Source organism: Panicum virgatum, chromosome 7N (genome assembly GCF_016808335.1).
Source record: "Panicum virgatum strain AP13 chromosome 7N, P.virgatum_v5, whole genome shotgun sequence".
Lineage (NCBI taxonomy): Eukaryota > Viridiplantae > Streptophyta > Magnoliopsida > Poales > Poaceae > Panicum > Panicum virgatum.
Window position 1 is genome coordinate 45,252,277 of NC_053151.1, and position 18,635 is coordinate 45,270,911.

Sequence of the window (18,635 nt, forward strand, 5' to 3'; positions counted from 1 at the left end):
GATTTGGAAGGCAATTTTGCCTTTTGGGATGAAAAGCAACAAGTTTGACAAATGGTCGCCAAGTTGGGAAGGTCCATACAAGATTGTCAAAGTTATCTCCGGTAATTCGTATATGGTGGAGACGGTGCAAGGTGAGCGTCTACCAAAGGCTATCAATGGGAGGTACTTGAAGAGGTTCTATCCTAGCGTATGGCAAAGTGCATGAGGACGAAGATGGCCGGTATTGGATATCGCCCTTAGTTTTATGTTTTAGACTTGTAAACTCTGTGTAAAACATGTACATTAGGAAAGTTCTTGCTTTTTGGCTTGTGAAACTCACCAAAAAGTAGGGGAGCATATGTTGACAGCCAATTCTGGCAGTTCAGAGGCCGACCGGTGTATTCCGAGTAGGCTTCGTTTTATTTTAGAAATTCTTGTATAAACCGACTTGGAGAGTGGTACGACTTCCCCGGCCTATAAATATAAAGTCTAAGGCCGATTGAGGTTATTCCCAATCGAATCAAATCAAAATATCGCATTACTTTTTGTCTCTCAAACCCTGGTCTTTTCCAATCCTAGATTGCTTTCTTCCTTCGTCTCGACGGCGTTTGAAGACGTTCTGAGTGGTCTGCCGACCTCAGAGCAACCCTACGTTCACGAGCTCCGACGGAGTCCCTCCCAAGCTCGCTGTTCTAGGTCTTCGCGAGCTCTCTGCTTACACCGGTCAGACCGGTCGGCGAAACCGGTCAGACCGGTCCGCCTAGGGTTTTCGCTGAACAATCGTTGCGCGTTCTAGGACATTCAAATACGTTGGCGCGACACAGTGGTGGGCTGGTTCGGTTCGGATTGACGATCTAGATGGGTTGATGTGCTCTGACCTGATTTGCTCGTGGATTCCATCATCTAATTCCCATTGCCCTTATCGTCGCAGACCTGCCAGGGCATCGCGCTCTGCAGTCGCCGCGCCGGTGCCGGTGTCGCAGGCCTTCCCGCTCGCAGACGACGTGCATAGCAGGTTGCTCTACTCTGGTGCCGCGTCCGCTAGCGGCCGCCCCGCGTGCCTCGCGCCAGCGTCGCAGGGCCTCCTCTCCCACCTTTACCGCCATGGCGTCGAGACGGACGCGCTCATTCACATCGAGGTGCGCTACGCGCTCGATTCCTCGCCAAGATTTGCACTTGGTTCCGTCCCGAACGTCGTCTCACTGGATCCGCTTTGGTTTTGGAATCCGCACGCGCAGAACAAGAGGCTTCAGGTGTGCTGCTAGTGGCGCGGTGCCCACATGTCCGGGCGGTGGTGCTGGCAGTGGAGCGCGCGGCCGCGCGGTGCCTGCGGGCGGCAGAGGCCGAGCTGGAGTGCGGCGTGCTGGCGTGCTGCGCAACGTGGAGCTCGACGAGAGGCTCCGGCAGACTGTCGCCAAGGGCCTCCGCGCCACGCTTGACAGCCTCGAGGGTGACGCCGAGGATGCGGAGTCGTATTGGTTCGAGCAGGAGGATTATGACGTAAATCAGGGTCAACACATGTATGCACTCGAACGTGCGGCGCGGAGCTCGCTGCAGCACCTCATGTGTGGACCGGTCAGAATGGTTTCAGGGAGTGGTGAGACCGGTCGCCACCGGACAGATCGACGATGAACCTAAGAACACTAGCCTGAGAAAACCCGTTGGGGCAAGTGCATGTAGGGTTATTTTAGAATCGGCAGGCCACCTAGTAGAACACCCTCAATCGATTTAGAGACGAAGGAGGAACAATAAGTAATACTCCCTCCATCTACTTTTGATAGCTATATTTTAAAACTTCAAATGTTCAGAAATGATAGCTATATTTGCTATTATCATGGGTTGTGGCAATAAATAGCACTAGAAACGAGTTTTTAGTTAAAATATTGGAGGACCAACAAAAAATCTATGCTGCATTTATCAAATTGATAAGCAAACTTGGTGCCCCTTGGTCATTATGCCATATGGAAATATATCAATCATACTTGGATGGAGGGAGTAGATTGGAAAAGTTAGGACAAAAAAAAGTAAAAAGATAAAAATTGTAGTGTTTGATCGATTGGATAAACTCTCAATCGGCCGTGACCCTTTATATTTATAGGGTGGGAATTACTTGCCCAAGGGATCTTTTTTACATATCTAAATTCATGAAAAACTCTAATTATACTCGGATTCCAGGTGGACCGATCTGACCCACCGGTCAGACCGGTCGGGGTTGCCAGACAGGCTACAAACCACAGACCCGATGATACCGCTCGCGAGTACCGGTCGGACCGGTCTATCTAGCCTACGTCAATTTTGGTCATCAACAGAGGAGAAGAGGGAGGTGGGCGGCGGAGACGTCCGGTTGGGCGAGGCGGCATGGCGGATGCGTGTTGCAGAGTGTGCGTGATGCCTCGCTCCACGTCCTCCTGCTATGACCAGATGTCTATGTTTCGACCGATAGGAATACTATGTACTTTTTATGGGCTGTGTGTTTAGATCCGTAAAATGATGGTAAAAAGGGTCACATTGGACACTGTATCATTTTTTTGTTTGTGATAATTGTTGTCCTACCATGACCTAACTAGGCTCAAAAGATTCGTCTCGTCGTGTACATTAAAACTATACAATTAATTTTTTTATGTATCTATATTTAATGCTCTATGCATGAGGCAAAAGATTTGATGTGGTAGATAAATAGTACAGTTTGGGGAGAGAAATTTTAGAACTAAACACAGGCATGGTGTCTTTCTCTCCTTATTGGCGCCTGTTAGTTTGAAACCGTGGTTTGTTAGTTTGAAACCATGGTTTGAGAAGGTGGGGTGATCCAATTTGGTTGAAACATGCATGCAGATTGGTCTTAGTTTGGTTTTAGAAGATAATGGATTGGGGCTTTCTGAACGGACATACGATATATTATTAAAATAGTTTGGTTTAGTTATGGTCTGGTTATCAGACCATTAGCAGCTTGGTACACAACACAATAAGTAATGCTTGGTTTGCTCGGAAATCTCGCGGTCGATTCGATTCCGTCGTGGTAGCCAGCTTGCCTTGCTTGTCGCCGATGCACGGCCACGGCACCGTGCGTTGGCACGGCGCGCACGCACCGGCGGGGAGCACAGGAGGCAGGCCGGGGAAGCAAGCGCCACGACGTCGTCGTTCCTCGGCGGCATCGCAGCCGCAGCAGCTGGGGGCGTTTGGACGGGGGCGCCGAGGGGTTGCTTTCGGAGCGTGGCGATCGAGCCTGGTGATGGCGACGACACCCCCAACCCCCGGGCAGCACCAGGCGTCTCCGTTGCGTTTCTACACCCGGGCCGGCACGGACAAATCGAAACAGCTAGCTAGCTCTACTCTAGCTGCAGGTGCCAGCTTAGTATGCATCCCTGCAGCGGAAACTTCCTGCAGAGACGCTGTCTACCCTTTTGTTGCGATTCCTTTTAGAAGCATCATCAGAAACTCAGTAAAGCGAATCGAGATCGAACTGCAGCCTGCAGGGGCAACACTTCGAGCATTTGCGATGCGTTGCGAGCTGACAGTCTTCAGAAACTCAGTCAGCCTTAGTTCTGGCTGCTCGTCGTCGACCCATCTGCAGCGACGTGATAATGAGTTCAAGCGAACCGTACGGAATTAATAATAATCTATAAACACTATGGTTAGTTAGTGGTGCTGTGTACGTTTACATTGCAAGTGCTTCTACAATACCTGAACATCTAGGACCTAACATGAGGAGTCCAGCACTCCAGCTTGATGAAAGCTAGAGTGGTCGTTTTTGCTGGATGTGGACCGCGAACAAGATCTTCTCCACCTCTTCCGACTATACATCATTCTTCATTGGCCACCATCAAATCGAGGGAGCTGAGGTCCTTCACAAAATACGGACACCGGCGAAATGCAAGTTCTTTGTATGGTTGGTGCTCTATGATAAATGTTGGACGACAGGTCGGCTTAAGCGCCATAGCCTGTAGAATGATGACACCTATATTCTGTGCAGCCAGGCACCGGAAACTATCACTTGCTGATTGGTTGAACCGTTTTCGCGGGAAATCTAGTTCAAAGCTGAAAGCTCTGCTCTAGCTGGGTTGGGAAGCTGTCGCCCCTTCCACCCAAATGAGCATGCTTGCAGATTGGTGGACTGCTGCAAGGAAAATATTCCAAAGAATGGACGCAAAAATATTCCAAAGAATGGATGGAGGTGTTTTAATACCTTAGTGGAGTCGATTTGCTGGCTTCATTGGAAAGAAAGGAATAATAGGACTTCTGATCGTCGGTAGGTGCAAACGAATAATGATGTCTTAGCTAGGATAGCCCACGAGGTTACTTGCTGATTCTAGGCAGATTTTAGGCAGCTAGCGCGCTAGCTGCAAGTGCTTTAGGTCTAATTGTTTAGTGTACAGGGATTAGGATTGGGTCCGCTTTTCTATAACTAACCTTTTTGTAATTTATTTTTTTAGTGAAAAATGTGCTCGGTCTCGAAAACTATGGTTAGTTAGTGGTGCTGTGTACGACACTTGTTTTTTCCTTCTGCGATTTTAGGTTCAACGAAGCAAAATATATATGATGCTTTTTTGGAGACAGGCTAGCACCATCCGAAGTGTAAAGAGCAAGCGTTTCAGGTTAGTTGGAAAACAGATAGTAGCGAAATGAGCGGCACACGCACTCACTCCAGCAGATCTTTTTATCGTGCGCGAGCTGTCGCACAATATTGTACACAGGTCTGCATGCGCACGGCGGGCGAGGATGTGACTTCAGCTTTTTTTTTTTCATTGGCCCGTCTTCTTTCTTCCATTTCTATTCCACGGCAGCCAGCATTGTCCAATAAAAAAGTACTGACGCCTCGCGCAAATACGTTTCGAAACAAAAAAAAATGCAATTTCAAAAGGTGATTGTTCAAATCAAATTTTTGTTTGCACAGTTGTATTTCTTACTGCAGGATTTTCAAAATTAATCCATATTTAACTAAATTTAGCTACGTGATATCTTTTAAAATATTTTCATTTTTTCAAAATAATTTCTTCTCTTATAACCTTTTGTTTTGTTCTTTGAACAGTATCTATTTTAAATAAATATTTTATTTATCATTCAGAACAATTTCTATTTTAAGGGTGGAACGAGAACAACCTTTGTAATCAATTTATTTCACCTTAATCCTCAAATTATTCAAACTGAAAAAACCATCCAAACATATTCAATGATGGTATTATTTTAAAATTTTATCATGAGCAATACAGTGGTGCAATTGAAATTCAATTTCTCCGTACATGATATTAGTGGAGGATTTTTCTTTACTTGGGTTGCACATGCAACGGTGCGGGAGCTTGGCCGCCTTCGTTATACCACAACAGCTAATCGTGCACTCTGTAAAAAGCTCATGGAGAAGATCCAGACTATGATTTCTATTCATCGCACATGCAACCAGGCACCGACCCATCACACAAAGGACTCGCCACAGCTCACGTGCCTCAATTTACATGCAATACATATATTGAAACAAAAATCTCTTTTTAAGAAACCAATTATCCAAATTAAATTTTAATGACACAATTATATTTTGTAAAATAATATCTTCAAAACTAGACCACACTTAACTTTACTCAGATGATATTCTTTCTGAAACATTATATTTTGCTCCATATTTTTTGGTGGAATTTATCTTGTTCTAGAAATTTTTTTCTTCTCAAAGAAATTTCTATTTCTTATGCAATGCATATGGAATATTTTTATTTGTTCTAGAATAATTTGTTATGGAATATTTTTTGGGTGGAACACAAAATTTGTTCTAGCTTCACATCAAAGTCAAAATTTTCTAATTTAATAAGGGAAAATCCAAATTACATAGGCCATCCAACTATTGAAACTTGGAAAAATTTGGCCGTAGGGGTGATTTCCAAGGTGGATTTGTGTATTTTGAACAAAATAAAAATTGCAATTAGCTTTAAAAAATCAAAACTAATTCATTTTGATTCAGAAAAATATGAAACTAGTATCATTTTTAAAAACATATAACCTATTTATTATTGTTCTATTTGAATCTTAGTTATTTAAAAACAATAAACATAATTACAAGCAACTAAATATTATGAAAATAAAAAATTGGATCTGAATAACTGAAAAGTATCGTACCAATAGGTAGGTACATTTTTAGAAAAAAATTTATAACCATATGTATTCTTTTGATTTAAAATGAATTACTTATGAATTTTTTAGTTTAATTTTGAATATTTTTAATTCTCATAAAATAGAAAACCACCTTCAAAACCACCTAAAGGGCCAAATTTGTCCGGTTTCAACAGTTGGGTGATTTTTGTTCTCCGGTTTTGTAGTTAAATGTTGAAAATCAGACTTTTGTGATAATTGAAGGTGTAAAATGGATTTTTTCCCATTTAATAATCATCCAAATATATTTAAACTAGCAAGGAGGCCCGCGCAAATAGCGCGGGTAGCTAGATATTTGATATTTTTTATGTTATTGTTTCTATCTAAATTATTAGTCACTTTATTAGGTACGTATTATCTTTGTTCTACTTGAAACTAATCTAATTCAAATTAAATTTATAGAAAATAGTACCAACATCTATAAGGTCAAATTAGTTTCATTAAATCTATCATAAAATATATATTTATAGTGTATTTATTTGGTATTATGAAAATTAATATATTTTATTGTCCTGGTCAGTGAATAAAAATGTTCCACTTACGAAAAAACTAAAGTGCTAAATAATTTTGAATGGATGTAATAACATTTGTATTCTACTCTAAAAGAAATTTACGCCAATATTATTGTTTGTGATGTCATTGTAATTGTTTTGTCCCAATATCCTAGAGGAAGGTAGCATCTATGTTTTTTTCCACCATAATACTTTGTGGTATATAATTTTTTAGAATACCTCACGTAGTAACATAATTTTGATATTTATTGAAAGTAATACAAAAATTAAGCTTTCAATAGAAATATATTTGTTGTTTGACTGGTAATGAATATTTTTGTCTGAAAGTTTTAGTTACGATTAAAGATTACTCTTATTTTTTTAAGAAGAAGATTTAGATGAGTGGCTTAATATACACTACTCTGAGATCATTAGAATTTAGTTTTTGAATATTATTCAAAAAAAAACTTAATGAGCAGTGGATGCATTATCTTTATTATTTTTCGTATCCAGCCTCTCCAATTGCTACAACAGATCTAAACATGCTCCCCTTGTTTTATGGCTGCTGCACCAATAAATTTGTTGTTATGCAAGCAAGGTATAGACCCTTGAGCTTGTTCCATTTGCTAAAATTACACCCAAGAAGCTCTGCCCACTACACTTTAGTCAATGAAGCTAGATGCTTCTCAGATGGTCCGCGACTTACTATACATACCTGATCGGAGGCTGAGTCAAAGAAAAGCTCGGTATTCTCTTCAGCGCGAACTCGACCCGACCCGGCCACCAGGTCGGATTCTTTTATTCAAGCCCGGCCCGATATGTGGTCAGGTCGGGTTAAACCCAATTTTTCATGTACAATTTTCGGGTTCGGCCGTTTTTTTTTGGGATTTTAGGTAAGAAAAGTCTAGCTCTATCCAACATATTGTTTCTTGTGGGTCGAAAATTTCTGTCCAAACTGGTCAACATATTGGTTGGATTGGGCATTTTGGATGTGTCGGGTCAGGTTCATTGGGTTGGACTGCCCATAATTAGGTATATCCATGTCAAATATTGGTCCCGAGTTGGTTTCTTTGGATCATATCACCACTCTTTCCCTACAACATGTTATTTTCTCATATTCAATAGGAATATATTTTTATTTTTGACTGGTCATGAATAGTTTTGTATGAAAGTTTGGTTACGGTTAAAAAATTCTCTTTGTTTTTTATTAAGAAGAAGTTCTTGGTGAGTGGCTCAATGTATACTATCCTGGTATCATTAAAATTAAATTTTTGAATAATTCCAGTTGCTAGTGATGATGAGCATGCTGCAGTGGCAATGACTTGCTAGGATGCATCATGTTGATACTCTCGTACAACATGGCCGCATCACCAAATTTTCATTCATAGGCTCCTAATGTCCATGTGCTGGTTATTGTCACACTCCCCCAAGTTGAGCACTCTCAAGTACAATTGTTCTTCCCTTCAAAACCTTTTGCATGATTGATTGATGCTACTTGTTGGCCAAGACAGCCTGTCTTTTCGGGCAACGATATATATATTTGCATACCCTGCCGCATGATTGATAATTTTTTTTCCTTTTGCTTATGCCTTTATCCACAAAATTACAAATTAAATTGTTTTCTAAAATTAATATACACCGATTACTATTGTTTACTTATTAAGAAAAACTAACGGTGGGTGAGTACCGCGAGTAGAGATTCATGGGAACACCCGTTTTGAGATTCGGCTAGGGGTGTAACACACAGTATAGATCCCATCCGTGAGACGAACGGTGGACAAATGAGTTTAGATAGGTTGAGGCCGCTTGGAAGCGTAACACCCTATGTTCTGTGTGATGCTAGTTGTTGTATTCAGTCTGGTATCATCAACTGAGGGAGTCCTAAATCAGGATCCAAGCATCCCCCACTTACACATTACTCTTCTATTCTACTTATAGTTGGGGTGGGGGGAGGCTTAGGTGTGAACACGATGCCCTAGGATAGGCGCGGGGCGGCAAGTGGTGCCTACCGTCTGGGCATGGCCCAATTCTAAAAGGCAGACATGTTCTTGTTCGAGATTGTACCCCGAGGGATCCCGTGATATTCTGGGGTAAATTGGGATCCTTGTTTTGCCCTAAGTTTTTGCCCGGGGTCGCGGTTGCTCTTCTCCATATTTTCCTAACACGATGGGAAGCGGCGGATGCTGGGGGCACCACACTATCCATCGCCAGTTGATGTGACGTGACCCCAGGGAGCCCCCCTCCCAGCGTGGTCACAGCGCCGTCTGTGGGCACGCCTCCCCTATAATCATGCAGTTTTATGGGGAAAGCGAGTCATCCTCGAGCCCTGTTATGCTGCACCGAGATGATGTATTAAATGTGCCGCCAGGCTAACCGTTCTCCACGAAGGGATCACCCTACTTCTGAGGGACGTGTGACCTCCCCCTGTGCGGGGCCCTTCAATCCAAAGGGCTCCACGCGTGCGTTTCATTCTAGACCATTACCTGGTGGCAGGTCGGAATTGTCTTTGGGTCTATCTACCCCATATCTATCTAGGGCTAAGGCGACTTATTCCTATGGCGCTGAGAAAAACCAATAGTACTATTTCCTAACGTTAATGGCCTAATGCATTAGATTTTGACTTGAATAGCACGTGGATGAAAGATTGATTTCCAGCATATTTTTTTTTGAAAAGTCTTTGACGTTATAAGCTTGGTCTATCCTATTTTAATTTCTAATTTAGCTATTTACTAATTCTAATTTAGATATTTACTAATATTCAGTATGGATTCTTTAAATTAATATGAACCGCTAGATCTTTTTAAAATCTAACCATTTAAATCCTTCTATTTATTAGGTTAACGTGGAAATTTCTCTTTGAGTTAGTCTAGACCGTTAGATCTTCATAAAATTTAATAAATCCTTCACTTTTTTAGATTAACCTGGGAATTTCTCTTCAAGTTAGTTTAGCCCGTTAGATCTTTATAAAATCCAACGGTGTACTCTCTCCATATAGGAAATAGAAGATTTTTAGGATAACAACACGGTCTCCAAAGCATAACTTTGACTGCTTGTTTTTATAAAAATATTTGTTGAAAAGTGATATATATATATATATATATATATATATATATATATATATATATATGTATAAAAGTGATTTTTAAGAAAAATCTATTTACATGGCTTTCACTTTTTCAAACTCAATAACTAAAAAGTTATTCATGATTTATATTCCCAATGGTTAACCCAAACCTTATCCAAAACGATATTCTTTTCCTATACGGAGGGAGTATATTTTTTATCTTTTTTAATTAACGCGAGAATTTCTAAACTTTCTCGATAAACATTGTGGCTTCCTTTAATACTCTCTTATATGTACCTATTTCTAAACCGAGCAAGGTTTCCACCTTAATTTTTTGTTTGGTTTGTCTTATGTCATTGACATGTGGATCTTAGTCCATCCCATATGCAAGTCGGACAACTTCTCCGTCCACGACTCAATCACGTAAATCCTTATACATTAAAATATGGACAACTATATGTATCTGATACCTATACCAACTTTGTCCGTAGCACGCATGGGGGCAGATTTGCAATCGGAATCCTAAGCGGAACCCGAACAAAATCAATCTGAATCAAAACTGGAAGCTGGGCAATTAATCAATATCTCACACTATCGCCACACGATTTGTAGACGTAGCGAGAGAGTAAAAAAATTGATGGTCTCATGTAGATCTAGGTAAAATTTAAATTACCCGCACTAATGCACAGGCACTATGCTAGTTAATATAATAAATAGATGTCAATTGCTTTTCTAGTGGCCGCTGATCACAGCAGCGCACCATCGGTGCCCTCAGCTTCGTAAAACTCTTATCCTATTTTGTAAACTAAACTACACATCAACATATTCCTATAGCTAGATAGCTAGGATGGAGTACACCTTACGAATTCTACGTCATGGAAATAATGGAGTCTTTTTTTAGATTGGAAATAATAGAGTCCGAGTGTAATAAAACAATAGAGCCCAAGTCTAATAGGAAATAGGAAACATAAAATTTAATCTAATATAGTTTTTTATGTGATATAGATTCTTTAGAATAATACATACCGTTAGATCTTCATAAAATCCAACGGTGCAAATCTTTCTCTTTTTTAGATTAACGTGGGAATTTCTAGTCTCTCTCGACGAACGTGGTGGTTTTTTTTAACACTATTGTATTAAGATAATAGATGTGGTTTCATTTTAAAGATCTCGTGACAGGCATGATAACGCAATCCAAATCTGATTTGAACATGTAGTTTATGAGACATGTTTCTCTACATGTGAATATGCTAATAGTAATCTACGTTTTTGTTTCTTGATGTATGTGAGGTGTAGAAACTGCAGCAGTGGTGGACTGGTGAGGCGCCAGCTGCCGTCCTTCCGGGACGGCAGAGCACCTGCTCGCTTGCGCTAGGAATAGATGTCCCCCGCTCACTCCGCAGTGTCCCCCACTCCACATCACACCCTTTTTTCCACAAAAGATCCGATCGAGGATCAAGCCAGCCTCTAAACGTTAAGGAGCTTTCTTTCTTTGCTGGGGTGCACATTGGCTGCCTCAAATGCCAGTGCAGCATATCCAGGCAGCTTTGTTCATCTCTGAACTTTTGTTCAGAAAACAATCTCAACACGCCTGTAGTATATTCCACCGTAGAGTAGATCAGATCAGGCCAGATGATGGTGACCTGCAAGAAATTCAGAGCATCTCATCAAGCATGGAGGGAAGGGAATAAAGGGAACAAAGGAAACGGAGAGCGTGCAGGGCACCCAAGGAAAGGAAAGGAGACGGGAGAAAGATGGTGAAAGCAAGGGCCGCCGGCACGGCAGGCGACCAAAAAGAGGCAGTGGGAGACGAAGAAGAAGAAAAAAGAAAAGGATCCCCACCCACCAAAGCAACTTTGATCGGGCCCTTTCCTCCGATCCCATTAATCAACAGGACGGACACCAAGCGGGTGCGCTCCAATTCTCTATCCTCACTCTGTACTTCTAGAACCTAGATTCGCGGGGCACGCAGCACGCTCCGGTTTAATGTAATCTGTTTATTAACCAACTGTCATGCCAAGAGTTACCGTTGGTAAAGTTAATTCTGGTCTGGTCCAACCACCATCCATCCATGACGAAATTGTTTGTGCTAAGAAAGGGGGACGCTGCTCAGCGCCAGCGCGCTAGCGACGAACAAATACCTGTTCATCTTCTTCTTTCCTCCTTCCTTCTACCTCCGTCGCCCTCGGCGCCGACCGCCTCCCCCGGCTCCGGCGGCCTCCGCCGCCGCCATCCTTAACCGAGCACGCCACCGTCGCGCCGTCTTCTCCTGCCGCCCCCGCCGCCGGCCACTGGCCCCCCGGCTGTCCGGCCCCGGCCCGGCGCGCGGCGCTCCCGCGCCGTCGCGCCCTCCGCCGGCCGAACCGCCGTCACCGCCAGGCCGCCGCCTCCCCCGGCCCTCTCCTCTATGGCCGGCGGCCATGGAAGTCGGCGAGCCGCCTCCAACCCCAGCAACTAGAAAACCTAAAGGCCGCCGCCTCCCGCCACCACCCCGGCCGCCGCCGACCTCGCCGGCGGCCGCTCCGCCCACCTCCCACCCTCCCTGGCCGCCCCCTCCCCCTCCCCCAAACCCTAGCTCTGTGGCGGCGGCGGCGCGCCGTGCGCCGCTACGGGTAGCGGCGGTGGCGCGCCGTGCGCCGCTACGGGTAGCGGCGCACGCGCGTCGTATAAGAATTTCGGCTAAGAAAGGGAAAGCTTGGTTGGAGAGACGGGAGGACACGAGACGAGCTCGGATCTATCAGAAAGCAAAAGTAAACAGTGGCTGGCGGTCAAGAATGGAGAATTGTTTGTGCAGTATTCAACTGAATGGTGTAGCGTGGCAGTGCGAATCGATCGTTGGAGTCGGCAGGAACGACCGAACGAGGGGAGGGTTTGATTGAATCGACCCGTCCAGCAATTATCGAAGCCTGCCTGCCTTTCTCCCCCATTTCGTTTTCGGTCGGGCTCCGCCGTTGAAGCACAATGACGAGCGACCCCTTCAACCAGCCTTGTAACCATCGGCATGCCTACCTGGTGATGCCTTGCCTGTATATATAACTGTCTCTTCCCTCTGTGCTGCCCAGGTCTCTGTTAACCCCACAGGGGCACTACTCTCTCTCTCTCTCTCTCTGGCAAAGGCTCCTCAAAGCATTGCCATTTCACCAGCAAGACAGTGCCGCAGATAGAGAGATAGGTGAGGAGGCCTGGACGCCATTGATGTCGTAGTCAAGCCAGTCTAGTCTATAAGCCACAAGAAACCAAGAGAGAGGCCGAGGAGAGCGAGCATGGAGCCTGCGAGACGGAGAGGAGGAGCCCTGCCGCTGACGCTCCTCGGATCTCTGCTGCTCGCATTGGCCGCCGGCGCGAGCGCGTGGCCTCACGACGGCGCCGCCGGCCTCGGCGCTGCAGGTGCCGGCTTTGGCGCCGGCGGCGGCGAGCGGCGGTACAGGGATCTCGCGCAGCGGAGGATGGACAGCGTCAGATCTTCCTTCGGGGCGAGGAGAGATTTGGCAACGGTACGCACGCGCGCGCTTAAAGTTGCAGCGCCATGATTGTTTCTCTTCTCATCTCTCCTAGTGCGGTTCAGGTGTTCATCGCTCTCTTTCCAAAAAAAGAAAAAGAAAAGAAAAGGTGTTCATCGTTCCTACCGTCCGATTTTCATTTTTTTTATTTTTTAAAGAAGAGAATTTGCTGCTACGGTCCTACGTCCTTTCCCCTTACGGTAGTAATGAGTTTTTTAATGGGCAGTTCGTAGTTGTCGTGCACTTTCGTCCCGTTTGATCTGACCGTCTTCGTTAAGAGGCAGTTGTTAGGGAACTCCAGTTGTACGGCCACTAGTAAATTAGAGAGAGAGAGAGAGAGAGATGTCGGCTTGCTTTGCAATAAAGCTTTTTACACTGTCTCTGCACCTCGCTAGAAAAAGTGGGGGGGGGGGGGGGAGCAACGATTTTTACCACCAAATGGAGCTTTGTAACCATCATCTTTCTGCCGGAGGAGGTCGCTGTCTGCCGATCCTCTCCTCAGTCCTCACCAAGAAATCTTCCTGGAGAAAATGCCCCTGGCAAACTACTCAAACGTCAGCCTCATCAGCCAACTACTCGAGCGAGTACGCATAGAAAACTCTCTGCTGCGCACGCTGTAGGACTCCGCGAGCCAGTACGATGAGTGCAACTGCAATTTTGCGTCAGGTTCTTGACTGCAAACCCATGACGCCGTCAGAAACTCTGAATCTACCGGCATTTGGCACCAATTCTTCTCGTGCGATTTCGTCAGAAAAAGAAATGTTTGGTGTGCCTGCATTCACCCAGCAGCGAGCCAGCAACGCCCAACTTTTTCCAGCTCTCTTTCCGTCTCCGGCCGCAGTGCTAGCGCTGCGCCAACCACCAACTGCCCCACACCTACGACGCGACACGGCACAACACAAGCGCCCGACGAAACGCCAGATGCTCTCTCTGCAGCTACTCGTGCGCCGGCCGGCGTCGCGCCGCACGATTGGCGCACCGGCGCGGCGCACAGTCCATGTCCACGCCTCGTTTTCTTTCGCCCCCTTGCTTGCTGTTGTTGATCACTCGGTGCTGTCACGTTCTGACGTGTCGCCGGCGCGTGTTCGGGTGCAGGCGTCGGCGAGCGCGCGGGTGTACCACGTGACGGACTACGGGGCGGACCCCACGGGCGCCACCGACGCGACGGCGGCGATCAACCGGGCCATCGCCGACGCGTTCCGCCCGGCGTCCAACGCCACCATGACCGGCGGCATCCCGGACCTCGGCGGCGCGGAGGTGCACCTCGACGGCGGCACGTACCTCGTCAAGGGGCCCCTCACGCTGCCGGCCTCCGGCGGCGGCAACTTCAGGATCCACAGCGGGTCGCTGCGCGCGTCCGACGACTTCCCGACGGACCGGTACCTGATCGAGCTGTCGGCGGGCAAGGGCAGCGGCCGGAGCTACGACTACGAGTACGCCACGCTGCGGGACCTGATGCTGGACTGCAGCTACCGCGGCGGCGGCGTCGCGGTCGTCAACTCGCTCCGCGTCGGCATCGACAACTGCTACGTCGCCCACTTCGGCACCGACGGCATCGCGGTGAGCGGCGGCCACGAGACGCTCATCCGGAACAGCTTCCTCGGCCAGCAGATGACGGCCGGGAACGACCCCGGGGAGCGCCGATTCACGGGCACGGGCATCCATCTCGACGGCAACGACAACTCCGTCACCGACGTCGTCATCTTCTCCGCCGCCACGGGGATCCTGGTCACCCGGCCGGCCAACTCCATCTCCGGCGTGCACTGCTACAACAAGGCCACCGGGTTCGGGGGCACGGGGATCCACCTCAAGGTCCCGGGCCTCACGCAGACGTGGATCACCAAGAGCTACATGGACTACACCAGCATCGTGGCCGAGGACCCCGTGCTGCTCCACGTCTCGGGCTCCTTCTTCCTCGGCGACGCCAACATCGTGTTCAAGGCCGTCAATGGCGTCGCCAGGGGCGTCCAGGTCGTCGGCAACATCTTCGGCGGCCTGGACAAGGGCGTCGACATCGTGAGCCTGGACGGCAAGTTCGCCACGGTGGAGCAGGTGTACGTGCAGCAGAACTCGGCCACGGGGATGACGGTCAAGTCCACGGCGGCGCGCGGGTCGGCGGAGGGGAACGGGACCTCCTGGACGGTGGACTTCGCCGACGTGCTGCTGTTCCCGGACCGCATCGGGCACGTGCAGTACTCGCTGCTCGCCGGCGACGAGTTCCCGGGCCACACGCTCCGGAACGTGTCCGGCAACCAGGTCGTCGTCGCCACGGACAAGGCCGTGTCCGCCACCGTCCACGTGCTGGTCGACCAGAACACCAACTGAGCTAGTGTGGGGTGGGCGTGCTGCTGCCTGCTCGTGCGACTGCTGCGAGCAAGGCGTGATTCGTTCGTTTCCTTCTTCTCAGCGCATGATTCAATCATTCATATTATGCCACCGTCAGGGGGATGGCAAACCGTTTGATCGAGAAAATGCTCCAGAATGGATCATTTTTTGCTGTCTGAAATGAAATGTTTCAAAAGCGGAATTATTTTGATTCTATGGTGGTTCTCGTTTGCTGGCTTTTTTGGAAAGAAAGGAACAACAGGACTTTCGACCGGCGGGTGCGGACAATTCAGGATGTAGTACTCAAGGTGGCTGATGAAATTGTTCTTTGGGTTCAAGCAGGTTTTAGGCATTTAGATATGGTGGCTAGTGCCTTAGGTCGGTCCCCAGGTCGCAACACGGTTATTTTGTAATCGTTCAGCGCTAAGTCCGGGGTTGGTTCCACTTCTTTGTAACCAGCCCTTTGTAAACTTTTTTCTTCCCTTCTTAATGAAAAATGTGCTCAGGCACAGTCGCGAAAAAAAATGTTTCAAAAGCGGAATTATTTTGAGGCCTCGATCAGAGGGCTTGAAATCTGAGCACGAACAATAAGAACCACGGGACCTTTCGCTTGCAGTAGGTCACAGATGACATGATCCATAACTGTCCGGTGCGTTTTCTGGTCACCCGTCTTTCTCAGATGTACCAGAAAATGGCCCTCGAATCATGGATGCTACGGAGCAATCATTTTCTCCGATCTAATTCAGAAAAGTGGCTCGACCAATACTCTGAAAGTATGATGCTAATGAAAGTTTCCAACGCACAAAGAGTAGCTCACCTGCTTTCCCGCCTAATTTTCAATCCCTTCGCACCGGTCGGTTCTAGATGCTAAATTTTCAAGGCTACAGCTTACTTTTCTGCAGTTCAACTGCCAATATTTCGGTCTGATTTGCCTACATTTCCATTCCACGAGATATGGCCTCCGAGTTGTTTACCAGCTTTCTCCAAACGTGCCGAGTCTCTTGATCTTCTCATTCTGAGAATCAGAAAATCACGCAGATGGACAACCGGAAATCATGCATTGATTGATAAAGTAAGTTCCCTATAAAAAATCTGTATGGAAGTTGCTCAAAAAAAAAAAATCTGTATGGAATTCCGAAGTTGCCAACGCAGAGTCTGAAATACCTTCAGCTGAATTTTGTCAACTGCTAGTCAGTCAGTAATTGCAGTTTTTTCTTTTCTAACTTCTATCCTTTTTTTTTCAACTCCACAAAAGTCATCTACCAAAAAAAAGTCCACAAGAGTGTGGGCAGATCCATGGGCCAGTTTTCTGTCATCATGTGAATTGTGGCTTATGGAAATCTACAGCAGCTAGCAGCATGATTCCTGGTTACTAATACAACACCATTATTTTGCTGAGACCACAGACAAATCACTGTAACTATGCCAAATACTTGTCAAATTTCTCAGGAGAAGAATAGATAAAATATAATTTAGAACCGGAACAAATGTCATGTTCTTCAACCTGATCAATAGAAGCCAAGGCCTGACTGCAAGTCAAGTTCAGATTATTTGACCAGTAAGCCACCTAAGTCTAACAAGAAAATTTCTTCCATAAAGAGATCTGGAAACTGGGTCGATCCGGAGCAACTAACCATATCTTATAGCAGATGCAACGCCTCTCTACTAAGATCTGCCTGCCATGACGGACATCAGGATGAGTTTGGTATGGTAGTTGAGCCTCTGACCTCTCAAGGACTAAAGAGCAAACCTGATTGGAAGTTGAGACCTCATTTGACTTCCATGGATCGCACTGAGCGTCGTAGGTCAACTAAGCTGACAGGGAGAAGAAGCACACACCCAATGACCCGAGGTCAAGCGTTCTGCAGAAAATTATCTCAGTACAAGAATCAATCTTTTCTGTTAGAGACAGTAAAGCATCGTACAACAAAACCCTGTGGTGTTCTGGATGTAAGTTTCGTTGTGTGCCCAGCAGATGGTGAGATGGAATGTCTCAGAGCCAACGGTCATGGTCATTGGACCCCTTTCGCTTGGAGAAAGACCTGGCCTATTTTCTGGTCATCGATCTGGCATTCTCAAATGTACCAGAACATTCCCTCTATTCATCCATGCATAATCATTTTCTACATTCTGACAGAAAAGTGGTGGCCCGTTGGCCCGGAACTGAAAAATCTGAAGTTAATATTCAGAAAAGTAGCTCATCTGCTTTTCTGCCTATTTTTTTATCCGTTTGCACTTTGCAGTCGCACCTGTCATTTCTTGATGCTAAATTGCCAATTCTATTGTGCCCTATCTCTTGATCTCCTCATCAATCCTTTTCGCAGCTGAATTGATAGTTTTTCAGTCTGTTTCGTCCAGAGACATGGCCTTACTCTGAATTTAGGTTTTGACACCGTAGTTTGTTAGCTTGCCAGCTCTCAGCATATGTGCCGTATGTCTTTTTTTAGATTAAGGAAAAAATCCAGTCTTAAACATTCACAAGTGAATATCTAAGACCATAAAGGAACACATCTGGCCACAAAGACAGAAGCTTACACGAGTACTTTGATTCCAAAACTCCAACCGAGGAACACAACAGACAAGAAGGGGAGAAATAAGAAAGAAAGTCTGCTCATCCAAAGATCTTACTATTACTAATTGGAGGCTCTTTTGGAGCTTCCACAAGAAGCCACCTAGGATCCTAGATGGATACTTTAAAAAAATAGAGAAATCCTATAAACTATTATAAAAATCAGAAACATCCGGCCATCAATCCAATAACTCTAATTATAATAATAATCATCAGATATGTTATCTTTCCTAATAAATTACCGACCTCTGTTATTATAAAAATAAACTAAAGTAACCCCCTAATCTTTGTGTAAATTACCCACCTATGCCATTATAAAAAAATACAAATACCCCAATTATGTCATTATAATTACAAGTTAAATTACTCCTAAATCTGAATCCAAATTATATAATTATAATAATATATTAAAGTGCACCAATACAAAATTCTAAATTACTATTTCTATTATTATTAATATATTATTAATATTATTGTTTATATAAATACTATCCACAATATATGTCACCATATATTCATGTATGATGGAAAAGATAAGAATACTCATTTCCAAACAAATAGTTCAACTAAACATA

General features: G+C 45.5%; 1 protein-coding gene across 2 annotated transcripts; it reads left to right on the forward strand.

Moving 5' to 3' along the window:
- Positions 1-12,560: 12,560 nt before the first annotated feature.
- On the forward strand, positions 12,561-15,707 carry LOC120683224 (polygalacturonase QRT3-like). 2 transcript variants are annotated; one of them, XM_039965261.1, is made up of 2 exons: positions 12,561-13,160; positions 14,262-15,707. In XM_039965261.1, exons 1-2 carry the CDS (start codon positions 12,930-12,932, stop codon positions 15,489-15,491), a joined length of 1,461 nt encoding a protein of 486 aa, XP_039821195.1. In that variant the 5' UTR covers positions 12,561-12,929; the 3' UTR covers positions 15,492-15,707. The 2 variants fall into 2 exon arrangements, with proteins under 2 accessions (XP_039821195.1, XP_039821194.1); XM_039965260.1 differs by lacking the exon at positions 12,561-13,160 and adding an exon at positions 13,190-14,165.
- Positions 15,708-18,635: the final 2,928 nt, after the last annotated feature.